Here is a 17,950-nt window from a genome sequence, read left to right on the forward strand (position 1 = left end):
ATTTTTAACTTTGTACACCCAAGTCCAACACCGGCATCTCCAAATCTAAAAGATAGGTTTACACCTCTCTTCTTCCCATTTTACTGACCTTCAGTTCCCGCCTGTCTCCTTTCAACTCCACTTCAGGGATCTATTGAAAATGTGGCAAGGTCCCCAACCTATCACTGGGCAAAATTGAATGTTGCCACCTAACAACTCTTCGAACTGAGTGAGCTCAGAGAACACTGGCTCACTCTACACAAAATGGATCTATATAAAGACTGGATTTCAACAAAATTTCCCTCCTGAATGACCTGCATCTAGCTTTAACGTTATACCCTCGAATTTCATCACATTTTTGATCCCTCCAGCAGAGGAATTAATTTCTTCAGATGTACCTGATCCAATCATTTTGATGATTCAACACTGCATAGAATTATTCCTTAAGCCCTCTGTGTTCTAGCATAAATGTCATGTCTCATAGAGTCACAGAGATGTACAGCATGGAAACAGAACCTTTGGCCCAACTCATCCATGCCAACCAGATATCCCAACCTAATCTAGTCTGATTTGCCAGCACTTGGCTCAAATCCCTCTAAACCCTTCCTATTCATATACCCATCCAGATGCCTTTTAAATGCTGTAATTGTACCAGCCTCCACCACTTCATCTGACAGTTCGTTCCATACATGCACCCTCTGCATGAAAACGTTGCCCCTTAGGTCCCTTTTAAATCTTTCCCCTCTCACCCTAAACCTATGCCCTCTAGTTCTGGACTCCCCCACCACAGGGAAAAGACCTTGTCTATTTATCCCATCCATACCCTTCATGATTTTATAAACCTCAATAAGGTCACCCCGCAGTCTCCGATGCTCCTGGGAAAACAGCCCCAGCCTGTTCAGCCTCTCCCTATAGCTCAAATCTTCCAAACCTGGCAACATCCTTGAAAATCTTTTCTGAACCGTTTCAAGTTTCACAACATCTTTCCGATAGGAAGGAGACCAGAATTGCGCACAATATTCCAACAGTGGCCAAACCAATGTCCTGTACAGCCGCAACATGACCTCCCAACTCCTATACTCAATACTCTGACTAATAAAGGAAAGCTTACCAAGCATCGCCTTCACTATCCTATCTACCTGCAACTCCACTCATTTATTTATTTATTTATTATTAATATTTATTTATTAATGCTCCATTCAAAGACATTCAAAATCATTTATGTTGTCCGGGCTATCACTACCTGAAGAAAAATGTCATGCCTTCAGTTTGAATCCTTGTGAAATTAATCATTGTATTTGTATCTTGTCTCTTTTATGATCTTAACCATTTACTTTTCTATCGCTGAAGTGATAAAAACCTTTGCTACTACCTTTTACACAAGGAGTTTCTATTTTCCCCTGTGTATCCCTTTCACACTCCAGGTATTCTCTTAACCCATCTGCATGATTCTATATTCATCCTTTGTAGAAGCCAGTTTTCATCTTAAATTTTTATTTTATTCATTTGATCCCTAAGCAAGCCTTGATTTTTGCTCTCAGTGTTTTGAGTGGGATTTGAGTAATGGGTTTCAGAATCAAGTGCACCTCCAACTGAGCCACACTGTCAGGTTGGCTGTTAGACCCCTGTTGTTCAAAGAGAAAGAGCAGAGAGACAAAATACTGCATAGCTGTGCAGAGAGATTTGAGAGACTGGGATTCTTTCCACTCAAAGCTATGATGATATTTGTTTTATAAGTTCCACAAAGTATTGCTAAAATGAAGAAGGCAAACCATTCGCCCTGGTCGTTGTTGATGGGCCACCAATTAGAAATAGAAGAGTGAATTGACAGCTAAGATGATAAGGATGTGATCATTGGTGCTGCACAGAACATGAACGTTTACAGTACAGCAGGCTATATTCAGTGTGTCACGGTTGAATCTGCTGCAGCCCTCCATTTCTCCACATCACTCCAAATCTAATACCAGTGCCTTGGACTTCCAATTTCCCTCAATCAATCCTAAAGCCAGTGTCACACTTACTCCTATGTTCCCATATTAATTTCTAACTACTCCCATTGTCCTACTCTTTTCTCAGAGTCCTGCATCAATCACAAACAAATCCCATTTCAGTTCTGACGCTAAACACTGAACACTGAACCTGGGTTCCATTCTCGCCTCCGGCAACTGTCTGCGTGACATCTTACTGTGCTTCTGATTTTTATCCACATTTCACTGAACACTGATGTGAAGGTGCCAGTGTTGGACTGAGATGGGCAAAGCCAGAAGTCATACAGCACCAGATTATAATCTGACCGGTTGGACCATGATCTGCTGTCATTTGACTTCTGACGCTAAACACTGAGCACTGAACCTGCACTGCAGGCTGTGACAAAGTGGACCATTTTATCATCGGGATTATTTAAAATAGAAACTTGAATATGTTCTTAGACTCCCTCTATTGTGGAAGCAGGCCATTTGGCCTATCAAGTTTACACCAATTCTCTGAAGATACACCTACCCCCGCGTCTTATCTCTACATCCCTGCATTTCCCATGGCTAACCCACTTAGCCTGCACATCCCTTGACACTGTGGGAAATTGAGCATAGCCTGTACCTCTGTGGACTGTGGGAGGAAACTGGAGCACCCAGAGGAAACTCATATAGACACTAGAAGAATTGGCAAACTCCACGCAGACAGTTGCCGGAGGCGAGAATGGAACCCAGGTTCAGTGTTCAGTGTTTAGCGTCAGAACTGAAAATGTGTTGCTGGAAAAGCGCAGCAGGTCAGGCAGCATCCAGGGAACAGGAGAATCGATGTTTCGGGCATAAGCCCTTCCTCAGATTCCTGAAGAAGGGCTTATGCCCGAAACGTCGATTCTCCTGTTCCCTGGATGCTGCCTGACCTGCTGCGCTTTTCCAGCAACACATTTTCAGCTCTGATCTCCAGCATCTGCAGACCTCACTTTCTCCGTTTAGCGTCAGAAGTCAAATGACAGCAGATCATGGTCCAACCGGTCAGATTATAATCTGGTGCTGTATGACTTCTGGCTTTGCCCACCTCAGTCCAACACTGGCACCTTCACATCAGTGTTCAGTGAAATGTGGATAAAAATCAGAAGCCCAGTAAGATGTCAAGCTATAAACAGAGAGTGGGAGAGTGGGATTTGTTTGTGATTGATGGCAGGACTCTGAGAAAAGAGTAGGACAATCGGAGTAGTTAGAAATTAATATGGGAACATAGGACTAAGTGTGACACTGGCTTTAGGATTGATTGAGGGAAATTGGAAGTCCAAGGCACTGGTATTAGATTTGGAGTGATGTGGAGAAATGGAGGGCTGTAGCAGATTCAGCTGTGACACACTGAATATAGCCTGCTGTACTGTAAACGTTCATGTTCTGTGCAGCACCAATGATCACATCCTTATGTCACAATTTACCCTGCGTAATATCCACAGAACAATGTGGTCAGTTTGACCTGTTTAGTGAGCAATTTTCACCTGGCGGTAACATGGATGGCAATCAGTTTGTGCCTAAAACTGTCTTCCTCAGTGCTGCAGACTCTGTAAAGTATCAGAGAGTGAAACTATACAGAAAGCAGCCGAATGGCAGTACTGGTACTGGTTTTTTGAAAGTGCAATCTAATTATCTTAATCAGTCCCGCAAAACCTTGCAGCTTTTTCTATTTCACGGATTTCTCCAGTTCCCTTTTAAACGTGACTGCCAAACTTACTTCTGCCTCCCTTTCCAGCAGATCATGTCATCACTTTTCAAAAAAAAGTGTCCTCATGTCACCTATCTGGGTCTTTCACCAATTATTGTTAGTCGGTATGTGTCTGGTGGTTGTTGACAAGATGTTGCAACTCATTCCTCAAGAAATGGTTAACCACAAGTTCATACTGACAAACAATGAAGATACCGTAAACTACGACTTATAACGTTTTCACTGTATTCATGGGAGGACATGTGACCGTAAAGCTTATTTAAATCTGTCCATGATGTAGAACCTGACGTGAATAGGGAAAGCTGCTGTCAACTTTAGCTGATCCTCACATTGTTCATGGAGTGACATTTGGCCGAAGCTGAAGGATTGTGAGCCCTGTGATCTCAGCAACTTGAGTTTTTTTGTGGTTGTGAAACATGGATAACTACACTTGCAGCTTAATAACATCCCTACGCACTGTCTGTGGGGCATTATGGGTATATCCAGGCAAGTTCAGATCTCGAGTGCAGTCAAAGTCAGACCTCCAGAATCTGTTAGCACTCGTTGAGCAGCAGTGACTTCACTGGCTTAAGCATGCCTGCAGAATGAACGACGGTGGATACTGGAGAACGTTCAGTCTGGTCAGGCAACCTGTAGGCTGCCCTCTTCCCAAACAGTGAGACATGAGGGTTCTGAGCATTGACTGTCACACTGGGGAGTCTGTAGCAAACTCCATAGGACAAAGAACGAGACTTCCTTAGAGCTGGCGATCACCGTAGCAATGGCAGCTTGGGCAAGAGAGTGGGGATACATCACAGCCAACTAACCAGGGGTCCAGGGGGCACAGTGCTCAAGCCCAGTGACTAGGATTCCAGACCAGGAAGCAGCACCAGGGCCTGTGGTCTCTACCCTACCCCTAGGAAAAGTTGAAAAATGTGATGCTGGAAAAACATAGCAGGCCAGGCAACATCCGAGGAACAGGAGAATCAACGTTTCGGGCATAAGCCCTTCTTCAGGAAGTGACATCACTCGAGTGCGTATCCCACGAAGTAGGTGCCGCCGCTCACTTTAAACCAGACTTTTACAACCCGCCTCCTCCACCCACCCACCGGTTCAGCCCAGGCCTGTGACCAGTTCCGGGGGCCTGGCATAGACTGCCCAGCCTGAGCCCCGGTCTGACCCCAGGAAGGGTTTATCACATTTTTCAACTCTGGTCTCCAGCATCTGCAGTCCTCACTTTCTCCTAGGCAAAAGTTGCCAACACAGAAATTAAAACCCACAAGGACACTTGGATGCCTTTGTCTCTCCAGGGGATGCCATCAGCTAAGATGCCCCATAAGGAAGTAGGTCATCCTCTATGGACTGTTTGCTGTTTGTGCATCATCTGTTCTGGATGGCAGGATGCTGATAATAGTTACTGTCCCACTTGTTATGAAACTATTTCTCCCGATGTAAAACCATTCAAGACTTTTTGAATTCTATTATCACATCACATTTGACCTTCTCTGCCCTTTGGGGATTAGATTCATTGATGTTTACAGCACAGAAAGGGATCATTCAGCTCACTGTGCCTGTGATGGTCAACAAGATCTGACTATATTAACTCTATTTCCAGCTTTTGACCCATAGTCCTGGAGGGCAATGGCAATCTAAATACTGCTTAGATATTATGAGGTTTTCTGGCACAATCACCCTTTCAGGCAGTTAGTTACAGGCTCCCATCACCATCAATGGGAAAAAAATGTCTCCTCAAATCTCCTCTCAAATTTAAGGCTATGCCCCGTAGTTATTGACTTTTCAACAAATGGGGGGAAAAAAAGCTTTCCTATCCACCCTAACTATTCCTCTTATAATCCCATTCAGCTCTATCAGATCCCTCTCATCCACAAATTTCTTTGACCATATCCCCTTCCATTTAAATTCAAATTATTAACAAATACCAGAAACAGCCAGGGCCCAAGCACCAAGCCACATGGAACCCTGCTGGAAACAGACTTCTCGACTCAAAAACATTCCTCCACAACCATCAAAGCGGAGTTGCTGGACTATAAATCCAGAGAACCAGGCAATATTCTGGGGATCAGGGTTCAAATCCTGCTGTGGCAGATGGTGGAATTTGAATTCAATTAAGTCATAGCTGGCATTCAGAGTCTAATGATGATTGTAAATCCATTGCCGATTGTTGGGAAAATCCATCTGGTTCACTAATGTCCTTCAGGGAAGAAGCTGTCATCCTTACCTGGTCTGTCCTATATGTGCCTCCAAAACCACAGCCATGTGGTTAACTATTAACTGCCCTCTGGGCATTTAGGGATGGGCAATAAATGCGGGCCTAGTCATTGATACCCACATCCCATGAATGTTTTTTTTTAAATCAGCTGATTTTGGATCAAATGAGCCATTTTGTTCTCAATCCTGTGGGCTCTTAATTTCTTGAGCTGTCTGCCATGATGGACCTTCTCAAAAGCTTTGCAGAAGTCCCTGTCGACCACATCAAATGTAGTATCCTCATTAACACTGCTGGTTACTTCCTTAAAAAATTTGATCAAGTGTGTCAAATATCAACAAATCCAAGTTGATTGTCCCTGATTAATCTGTGTCAATCCAAGTGCAGATATGTTCTGCCCCTCAGAATTCTCTCTAAGAACTTCCCAACTATGTTAGTCTAACTGGCTTCTAATTTCCAGGTCTGTCCTTTTTTTCAATAGGCAGTCCTCTGACACCTCACCTGTGGCCAGAGAGGATTTGAAACTTACAGCTTCTGGTTTCTCCTCCCTTACCTCCATCAAAATCCAGGGGATGCACCTAATCTGGGCCTGCAGACTTATCCACTTGAGTAACGCTGCTAAACGCTGCAATACATTCTCCCTATTTGTTAATTTTTGTCAAATATTTCACAGTACTCCACCTGAAGGTCTGTACCTGTGTTGTTTTTTTTCCATTCTGAAGAGCAATGCAGTATATTCATTGCAGACTGTCCACACACTGATTACCTCAATGTTCCCTAATGGGTTCTACTTTTTCCTTAGTTATTCTCTTGCCAAGCTTTTCCAGTCTCTCGATTTAATGCCTCATCCTGAGTGCCACTCGCGTACATTTTCTCTACACCTTTCAAAACGTTGGCGTAGCCTCTGAAATGTGAATATTATAGGTTGTTCAAAATGTTAACAGTTTTTACCTTGGAGGACATTTCTGTCTGTGATGAGAGAAACTGAGTTATTGTTTCAGATCCAGGAGCATTCAGTAGAAATCTCTCTCTCCACAGATTTACCTCACCTGCTGAGTTTCCCCACAGCTTTCTTCATTCTGATGGCACAGATCCAGCATTTGCAGTATTTTGCTTTTGATAAATTGCCTTGGTCGGGGCGCTACATTTATCAGTAGTTGTTAGCTTTTCAGTTGATAATGAGTCAATGATTAATGTACATCCTTCTTCCAACTTCCATTTCCTGCCGCCTATGTTTCTGTTTAAAAGGATCTGTTCAAATGTTATATCGATGTGTCCAATTTCTGTGGTTGTCAAACTCCCCCACAGTCAGCAATCATTATCATTGTGTTTTGGATTAGCAGATCACTTGCCACATTTATCAGGCATAGTTCCAGAATCTCCAATGACATGAACAGTCCTAGCTAGTCAAGCAGCCGTTTTTTGTTTGTCCAATATTATTGTGATTAATCATTAATTTATGTCACGTCTCTTTCCCTTGTCACCCCTGTAATTACTGACCTTTACTGGCTCCAACTGAAGCAAATTGTTGATTTTGAAATGCTTAGTGTTGTTTCCAAGACATTCCGTGACCTTGTTCCTAATTATCTGTAACTTTTACCGAACCCCAAATTCTCCAAAAGGTTTCAAAGAACGTAACGTAAAAAGCATTTTAATTACGCTGTGGCACTTTGTAAACAGATTGTTGCTTGCAGAAGGATCCTGGAAATTAATCTTAAATTCCTATAACTGATGGGATGTTCTAAAGGGTTGACATTCCTAATTTAGCAGGGGTTTGGATGTTATAATGGGCCATATGCTAGGGATTTGTTACATCATCATTTTTAAAGAGTGCGTGATTTGGTGACTTACTTATGATAAAGTGAATAAAGTCACCCTTGTCCCGAGGGGTTCCTGCCTTATTAGATAGAGTCGACTGGTGATGGTTAAACCTGAGGATGACTGTGCCTCGGGCAAGGTTGAAAAACTGGAATCCTTATTACACCAACCGTTGAGGAAACTGAGTCTAATCTAGCAGCCTCACCTTGTCTCTTAAGCTGTCTAGCCAGTTGATCTAACTGACCCCAATCTGGTCCATTGCCATTGCACCATTGTTGCTAAGATGTAGCTCCTACCCTTGTCATGAGCCCTTCATCCTTCGCTGTTTGGGCCTGAGCCAAATTGCTGGTGTTTTGCAACCTTCTGAAAGCCTTATATTAAATCAGAATCAGTTGATGGATATAACGTGTTCCTTGCAAACTAAATCGTAGTCAGCAGTGGTTAGTTGCAGTCTTTGTAGCAAGGAAGCCAATAAAGAAACATCACTTGGGCAGATGAATTGCAAATAAAAAATAGACCAATCAGCTCCTTTGCTCTCCTCTACCATTTTATAAGATAATGTGTCATCTGTCTGTGTTCCAAATTCTACATTCCCATGCCCTCACTAGACTCTAAATCCCATGACTAATAAGTATCTATCTACATCTGTCCTAAAAATAGTCAATGTCCATATATTCCCTGCCTTATGAGGCAGAGAATTCCACAACACTTGCAGAGAACAAAAAAAGTCCCTTTATCCACATCTGTAAAAGACAATGTCTAATTTTAGATCATGTCCCTTGGTTCTGGACTGATTCATTAAAGGAAATGTTCCTTTCCACATTCATCTTGTTAAAACTTTCAGGATCTTCTACGTATTAATCTGGTCATACCTCGTTCTTCTAAATTCCAATAAAAAAATGCCCAGTCTGTCCAGTCCTTCATCATGAGACAACCCACTCATTCTGGGTATCAATCTATTAAACTGCCTCTTCCCCGTCTCCAATGTATTTGCATACTTCCTTAAATGAAGAGACGAATGTGAGATGCATTCTAACCAATAATCTGTACAGATACAGAAACAACGCATGGAGTAAAGTAGGCTGATGACCAGCTCAGTTTACCCAACTGGTGAAGACAAGATTCCATCCACTTGCTATGGAATATCCTCCCGGAACATCATAGATTCCAGCTGACAGACTGCACCTTGCTCCATGTCCTTGAAAACAAATTACTATTGCTGCAACTCTACAGTCTACTGTGGCAATAGATCCACAGTGGATGCCATCTCCTTTGCCCTATGCTCATCACTAGAACGTGGACGCCTATGTCACATTCCTATTTATTGACTTTAATTCTGCCTTCAACACCATAATTCCAAGTAAACCCTTCTCCAAACTCTGATACCTAGGACTCTGCCTCCCCCTCTGTAACTGGATCCTTGACTTCCTGACGCACAGACCTGATCCATAAGGATAGGTGACAATAATCCTCAATGCCAGTGCCCCACAAGATGGTGTGCTCAGCCCTTTACTATACTCCTTATACACTCATGACTGTGTAAACAAATTCAGTTGCAACTCCGTTTACAAATTTGCTGATGACACTGCTCTCGTGGATCAGATCTCAAACAACGATGAGACAGAGTATGGGAAGGAGACTGAGCTTAGTAGCATGATGTAAAGGCAACAATCTCTCCCTCAATGTCAGCAAAATGAAGGAGCTGGTCATCGAACTCAGTGGAGGACACTCCCCTGTCTCTATCAGTGGTGCTGAGAGGGAGATTAGATTAGATTATATTATTTACAGTGTGGAAACAGGCCCTTCGGCCCAACAAGTCCACACCCACCCAGACCCATTCCCCTACATTTACCCCTTCACCTAACACTACAGGCAATTTAGCATGGCCAATTCACCTAACCTGCACATTTTTGGACTGTGGGAGGAAACTGGAGCACCCGGAGGAAACCCACGCAGATACGGGGAGAACGTGCAAACTCCACACAGTCAGTCGCCTGAGGCAGGAATTGGAGGCGGGAACTGAACCCGGGTCTCTGGTGCTGTGAGGCAGCAGTGCTAACCACTGTGCACCTGCCGCCCACGGAGATGGTCAAGGGCATCAAATTCCAAGGAGTAAGTGTCACCAGTAATCTGTCATGGTCCATCCACGTTGACACGATAGTCAAAAAACGCGAACCAATGCCTCTACTTCCTCCAGAAGGCTAAGGAAATTCGGAATGTCCACAGTGACCCTTACCAATTTTTACAGATGCACCACCGAAACCATCCTATCTGGATGCATCACAGGTTGGTATGGCAACTGCTCTGCCCAAGACCACACAAAGTCATCGAAAGTTATGAAAGGAACACAATCCATCACATAAACCAGCCTTCCTTCCATTTATTATCTACGCTACTTAACTCTGTGATCTGCCTGTATTGCTGCGAGACAAAGCTTTTCACTGTGTCTCGGTAACATGTGACAATAAATTCAATTCAATTCAATTGACTCCATCTACATTTCCTGCAGCCTTGGGAATGCAGCCAATAAAAGCAAAAAAACCTTTCCATTCTGGTTGTACTCTATTCCATCGGGAAAAAGATACAAAAGTTTCAAAGAACTTAACCAACAGATTTAAGAAAAAATTCTTCCTAGCTGTCATCAGACTTATAAACAGACTTCGTGTATAAGAGTTGACCTTCCTCTGCATCTTCTCTGTTGCTGCAACACTATATTCTGTTCTATTACCCTTATGTAATTATAAAGTATGATCTGCCTGTGTTGCACACAAAACCATAATTTTCACTGTATCTCAGTACATATGACAACAATAAATAAAATCAAAAATCAAATCAAATCTTAGCTAGAAACAGAAACTGCTGGCAAACTTGCTTCGGTCTGCATTAGAAAGAAAACAAGGTTGATGTTTGGTGTTGACAACCTTTTGCTCAAAAACATTTCACTAGAATAGCAGTTGCTGGTGTTGAGGACAGGCCTGAATAAGTAACCCAAAGAATTTTTGAGGAAGGGTCACTGGACCCGAAATGTTGACTTTGATTCCTCTCTACAGATGCTGCCAGACTTGCTGAGCTTTTCCAGCAATTTCTGTTTCTTTTCCTGAGCAAGTAATGGCTGTCTGAGTACAGATTTAATGTCACTAAGCCTAAAGTGATTCTTTTCCGTTCCTCTCAGAATTATTTCCAAAAGGCTGCACAGCTTTCAAAGCAATCACTCCGAACATTGAGGAAGAAGCTGCAATGAAAGAGGATGCTGGGATGCAGGATGTCCACTACACTGAGGTAAGGCTTCTACGTTGATTTGCTATTTGATCCGTTCCCAGCAATATTTCTCCCAGAATGCAGCACTGGTAAGGAAACGCCAATTTGCTGGATTTTGAATAATGTAATGATCAGAATCTTGACAACGTGAATCTTGTCAGTTACAGCATCCTCATCTCTGAGTCTCAAGGTTCAGTTTTAAATCGCATTCCAGTGATGGGAGACCACAATCTAGTGGTTTGCTCATTCAAAGCTGGAGGTATTGAGCAGACTTGTGGAGGGAGCAGTAAAGCTCACGTTTTGAGTCTAATATGACTTCATTATTACTTCATTGAAATACTAAAGGAGTGCTGCACCCTATCTAATTCACCATATTTTGGGATGGTCATGTGGAGTCACAGAGATATGTAAGTCACAGATCCTACAGTCCAACTCGTCCACACCAACCAGATATCCTAAGTTAATCTAGTCGCATGTACCAGCACTTGGCCCATCTCCCTCTAAATCCTTCCTATTCATGTGCCCATCCAGATGGTCTTTTAAATGTTATAATTATCCCACCTTCCACCACTTGCTCTGGCAGCTCATTCCATACACGTATCACCCTCTATGTGAAAAAGTTGCTCCATAGGTCTCTTTTATATCTTTCCCCTCTCACCCTAAACCTATGCCCTCTAGTTCCCCGACCCCAGGGAAAAGACTTTGTCTATTTATCCTATCCATGCCCCTCATAATTTTGTAATTATTAGGTCTCCCCTCAGCCTCCGACGCTCCAGGGAAAACAGCCCCAGCCTGTTCAGCCTCTCCCTATAGCTCAAATCCTCCAGCCCTGGCAACATCCTTGTAAATCTTTTCTGAACCCTTTTGAGTTTCACAACATCCTTCCCATAGGATGGAGATCAGAATTGCACGCAATATTCCAAAAGTGACCTAACCAATGTCCTGAATAGCTGCAACATGACCTCTCAACTCCTGTATTCAATGCTCTGACAAATAATGAAAAGCATACCAAACACCTTCTTCATTATCCTATCTACCTGCAACTCCACTTTCAAGGAGCTATGAACCTGCACTTCAAGGTCTGTTTGTTCAGTAACACCCCTGAGGACCCAACACATTAAGTGTATAGGTCCTGCTCTGATTTGCTTTTCCAAAATGCAGCACCTCACATTTATCTAAATTAAACTCCATTTGCCACTTCTCAGCCCATTGGCCCATCTGATCCAGATCCTGTTGTAATGTGAGGGAACCCTCTTCGCTGTCCACTACACCTCCAATTTTAGTGTCATCTGCAAACGTACTAACTTTACCTCTTATGCTCATATCCAAATCATTTATGTTAATGACAAAAAGTAGAGGGCCCAGCACCGATCCTTGTGGCACTCCACTGGTCACAGGCCTCCAGTCTGAAAAACCACCATCCACCACCACGCTCTGTCTTCTACTTTTGAGCCAGTTCTGTATCCAAATGGCTAGTTCTCCCTGTATTCCATGAGATCTAACCTTGCTAATCAGTCTCCCATGGGGAACCTTGTCAAACGCCTTACTGAAGTCCATACAGATCACATCTACTGCTCTGCCCTCATCAATCTTCTTTGTTACTTCTTCAAAAAACTCAATCAAGTTAATGAGACATGATTTCCCACGCACATAGCCATGTTAACTATCAGTCCTGTCTTTCCAAATACATGTACATCCTGTCCCTCAGGATTCCCTCCAATAACATGCCTACTATCGATGTCAGGCTCACTGGTCTATGGTTCCTGACTTTTCCTTACCACCTTTCTTAAATAGTGACACCACGTTATCCAGTCTCCAATCTGAGACTATTGATAATACAAATATCCCTGCAATCACTTCCCTAGCTTCCCACAGAGTTTCAGGGTACACCCAATCTGGTCCTGGCGATTTATCCACCTTTATGCATTTCAAGACATCTATCACCACCACCTCTGTAATATGGACATTGTTCAAAATGTTACTATCTACATCCCCACATTCTATATTATTCATGTCCACCATGGGGTGGCACAGTGGTTCAGTGGTTAGCACTGCTGCCTCACAGTGCCAGGGATCTGGGTTCGATTCCAGCACATACTCCGCGTGTCTGCGTGGGTTTCCTCCGGGTGCTCCGGTTTCCTCCCACTATCCAAAGATGTGCAGGTTAGGTGAATTGGCCATGCTAAATTGCCCTTAGTGTTCAGGGATGTGTAGGTTAGGTACATTATTCAGGGGTAAATGTAGAGTAATGAGAAATGGGTCTGGGTGGGTTACTCTTCACAGGGTCATTGTGGACTTTTTGGGCTGAAGGGCCTGTTTCCAGACTAGGGATTTTTTGACATTCTCCACCGTAAACACTGATGCAAAATACTCTTTTAGTATCTCCCCATTTCCTGCGGTTCCAAACATGGGTGGCCTTGCTGATCGTTGAGAGGCCGTATTCTCTCCCTAGTTACCCTTTTGTCCTTAACGTATTTATAGAATCCCTTTGGATTCTCCTTCAACCCAATTTGCCAAAGCTGTCTCATGATCCCCATTTTGCCCTCTCGATTTCCTTCTTAAGTATACTCCTACTGCCTTTATACTCTTCTAAGGATTCACTTGATCTCTGCTGTCTATACCTGACATATGCTTCCTTCTTTTTCTTGACTAAAACCTCAATTTCTCTAGTCATCCAGCATTCCCTACACCTACCAGCCTTGCATTTCACTCGAACAGGAACATACTGTCTCTGGACTCCCATTATCTCATTTCTGAAGGCTTCCCATTTTCCAGCAATCCCTTTACCTGCAAACATTCACCCCCCAATCAACTTTTGAAAGTTCTTGCCTAATACCATCAAAATTGATTTTCCGCCAATTTAGAAATTCAACTTTTCGATCCGATCTATCTTTTTCCATCACTGTTTTAAAACTCATAGAATTATGGCTGCTTGTCCCAAAGTGCTTCCCCACTGATAACTCAGTCACCTGCCCTGCCTTATTTCCCAAGAGTAGGTCAAGTTTTGCACCTTCTCTAGTAGGAACTTTTCTTGTAAACATTTAACGAATTCCTCTCCATCTAAACCTTAACACTATGGCAGTCCCAGTCTATGTTTGGCAAGTTAAAATCCCCTACCATAACCACATTATTATTCTTACAGATAACTGAGATCTCCTTACAAACTTGTTTCTCAATTTTCCTCTGACTATTGGGTGGAGGTATATAGTACAGTCTGAATAATGTGATCTTTTTTCTCAGTTCCACCCAAATAACTTCTCTGGATGTATTCCCAGGAATATCCTCCCTCTGTACAGCTGTAATGCTATCTCTTATCAAAAACACCACTCCCCTTCCTCTCTTGCCTCCTTTTCTGTCCTTCCTGTAGCATTTGTATCCTAGAACATTAAGCTGCCAGTCCTGTCCATCCCTGAGTCACATGTTTGTAATTGCTGTGATATCCCAGTCTCATGTTCCTAACCATGCCCTGAGTTCATCTGGCTTCCCTGTTAGGCCTCTTACATTGAAATAAATGCAGTTTAACTAATCAGTCCTACCTTGTCTCTCTGCTTTGTCTCTGCCTGCCCTGACTGTTTGACTTGCTCCTTTTCCCAACTATACCAGTCTCAGATTGATCTCTTTTCTCACTGTCTCCCTGGGTCCCCTCCACTCCCCGCCACCTTATTAATTTAAATCCTCCTGAGCAGATTGAGCAAATCTCCCTGCCAGTATATTAGTCCCCTTCCAATTCAGATGCAATCCATCCTTTTTATACATGTCATTTCTACCCCAGAAGAGATTCCAGTGATCCAGAAACGTGAACCTTCTCCCCTGCATCAGCTCCTCAGCCACACATTCATCTACTCTATCCTCCTATTCCTACCCTCACTAGGTCGTAGCAATGGGAGTAATCTAGATGATTCTACCCTTGAGGGCTTCCTTTTTAAATTCCTGCCTAACTCTCTATATTCTCCCTTCAGAATCTCATCCTTTTCCCTTCCTATGTCATTAGTTCTAATATGTATAATGACTTCTTGCTGGTCTCTCTCCCCTTTGAGAATATTCCGCATTTTCTCTGAGATATTCTTAATCCTGACACCAGAGAGGCAACACATCATTTTGATTTCCTGCTGTCGGTTGCAAAAATGTCTGTCTGTGCCTCTGATTAGAGAGTCCCCTATCACAATTGATCATCTGTAACCTGATATACCCCTCATTAAAATAGAGCCACTTTCAGTACCAGAAACGTAGCTGTTAATGCTACATTCTCCTTAGAGTCCATCATCCCCTACATTTTCCAAAATAGCACATTTGTTTGAGATGGGGATAACCACAGGAGACTCCTGTACTACCTGCCTCCCTCTCCTACCTTTCCTGGCGGTAACCAATCTACCTAACTTTATCCGTGATTTTTCTCCGTTCCTATAGCTGCCATCCATCACACTCCCTCACTCTTGTAAATTCCTCATTGCCTCTAACTGCCGGTCCAACTGATCCATGCGAAATGATAGGATTCACAACCAAAGACACTTACTGCCAACATAATTATTAGTACAATGGAAACTCTCCATAATCTTCCACATCCAACAGCAACACCACATCACTCTACTGAAGGCCATCCTTGCACCTTGACAATCTATAGACCCAAAAATAGCAGAGTCTTACTGCTCTAAACAACACTGCTCCAGTCTAACTTAATACCTTGGTTTTGTATCATTAAAATTTGATCAAGAGACAGATCTCAATAAAACATAATCAAGAAAGAACCCACTCTACTCACTATTGTAGATTTCTTTAAACGTTACACGTATAAGCTATGCACTTATCTGTTCCTGTGCCTTGAGCTCTCCCACACAGGTTCCTCCAAGGTCAGCTGTGAATTTCAATGTCCAGAGATACTTGAACACAAACAGCAAATGCAGTAGCTGTGCAGATTCACTACTGCGTGAGACAACAGTGCAGGATTCTATTATTGTCTATTCAGCTGGATAATAAAAGTCCTAAATCACAACTTGAAGGGGGAAATGGAGAGTTTCCCAGTGTCCAATCCAATGTTTCCCAAGTGATTCATGCCATCAAAATGATTAACTGACCATTAATTTTTTTGTTCTCTTCCTGAGATCTTCCAGTGTATAATTTGTTGCTTTTGCCTACTTGGCAGTGACTGTGTGCTAGGTGGAAGCTAAGGGAAGGTGACAGGATGTCTGTAGATGGTTGAAATAAGATGGAGTCAAATGACCATCCCCATATATTATTATTTCCAGGTCTGACGTAAATCAATTTTCCTTGTCAATATTTCTCCTTGTTAATTATAACCAAGGTTTGTGAGTACAGGTTAAAGCAGCTTCTAATTTATTTTTGTGGAAAGACAATTGCATTTCTTGAGAGCTGTTCAGTGAAAAATGTCTGAAAGGAGGACAGGTATTTTGTATTTGTCTGGTTCTTTCCCACCAATCTAAGTTATCTCGATCCTAAACCTGACGGTGAAGTTTAAAACTGTATATTTTCCTTGATATTCAGTTTATTCCTGGACTGAAGCATTACATATGCCTGCTTCCAACCACAACACACTGACACAGCAGTCTCTCTTTATAAGTGCTCTAAGTGTTTTAGTAATACACATTTATTTTACAGCATAATTGACATAACAGTAAGACACTCTTCTGTCACACTTCTTGATGACATATTCCAATGAATTATTCACATGTGCAATAACTGTTGTGAAGTGATGACGAAGGGATTGTTACTCTGACTAACTTGGCTTCAAGAAATGTCATTGATGCATCATCCTTCATTTGGATTCCTGGAATTAGATAGGTAGGTCCCCAGGTTAAGGGAGGTGACGATTCCAAGATTATTAAGGATGCTGCATCATGATTTCAGTTTGTATCGGAGTACTAAGGCAATGAGTGTTAACAAATGAGCCAAATCAAGGTTTCCATTTTTCGTAAAGTATTTCATTCAAACTAAATCTATATTTTTCTTTCTTTCCTTTACACTTGTCTGCTCTTCCCATGCACTGGTAATTAATTCCAGACCAAAGGATGTCTCCAACTCTCTTGGATAAAACCCAAGTAAACATGTTCCATGGATTGCAGTTTGAGAGTTGATCCTGACCTGACTGCTGATGTATTTCCTGAAGTAAAAACAACATTGAAACTCACTGTGTTCAACAATTTACAAATACAATTTATTCCACTCGATAATTATTTTAGTATAGGTTCTTCTGATTTTTATACAAGCTCGGGTCAGACTCCTAGATTAACTACAAATGACCTTGATTAACAATAAATGCATAATGGTAAGGTTACAGAGCAAAATGTTCTGCGCCCTGTGAGCACCATCCTTCCAGGTGGTGGTTAAGCCAAGTTAGTCAGAGTAACAATCCCTTCGTCATCACTTCACAACAGTTATTGCACATGTGAATAATTCATTGGAATATGTCATCAAGAAGTGTGACAGAAGCCTACACATGACTGCTGAGATGATAGTTGCATTACAGCGTGCATGGGATGTGCAACTATACATTGACACAGCTTTAACCTTATATTAATGTGACTTTCAGACCATAAGATAGAGGAGCAGATGTAGGCCATTCAGCCCATCAAGCCTGTTCTGCCATTCAATGAGATCATGGCTAATTTGATAATCCTCAACTCCACTTTCCTGTCAACATCATAAGCTTTGACTCCCTTTACTGATTAAAAATCAGTCTATTTCGCCCTGGAATATACTAAGACAAAATCCAGCCTCAACAGCCCTTGGTGGTATTCCCACTACACTCTGAGAGAATAAATTAATCCTCACTTGCCTTAGAATCATAGAATCATGCAGGGCAGAAGAGGTCCTTTGGCCCATCAAGTCTGTACTTCCAACACTACCTCAATCTACACTAGCCCCATTTTTCTGGGGGCTATGAATGTAATGACATTTCACATGCTCATCCAAGTACTTTTTAAAGGGTGTGAGTCTTCCTGACTCAACTGCCCTCCCAGGCAGTATATTCCA

At 42.4% G+C, this 17,950-nt stretch overlaps 1 protein-coding gene across 4 annotated transcripts in view; it reads left to right on the plus strand.

The window, feature by feature from the left end:
* LOC122557068 (dedicator of cytokinesis protein 11) overlaps nt 1-17,950 on the plus strand; it is a 291,784-nt gene that overhangs the window by 224,298 nt on the left and 49,536 nt on the right. For all 4 annotated transcript variants that reach the window (XM_087992257.1, XM_043704343.2, XM_087992256.1 and 1 more), the window contains one exon: nt 10,878-10,984. In XM_087992257.1, the coding sequence (XP_087848383.1) occupies nt 10,878-10,946 (69 nt within the window). In that variant the 3' untranslated portion in view covers nt 10,947-10,984. The remainder of the gene's footprint in view (nt 1-10,877; nt 10,985-17,950) is intronic.

Source organism: Chiloscyllium plagiosum, unplaced genomic scaffold (genome assembly GCF_037043375.1).
Source record: "Chiloscyllium plagiosum isolate Xiang-an unplaced genomic scaffold, Cpla_swu_hap1 HiC_scaffold_11, whole genome shotgun sequence".
Lineage (NCBI taxonomy): Eukaryota > Metazoa > Chordata > Chondrichthyes > Orectolobiformes > Hemiscylliidae > Chiloscyllium > Chiloscyllium plagiosum.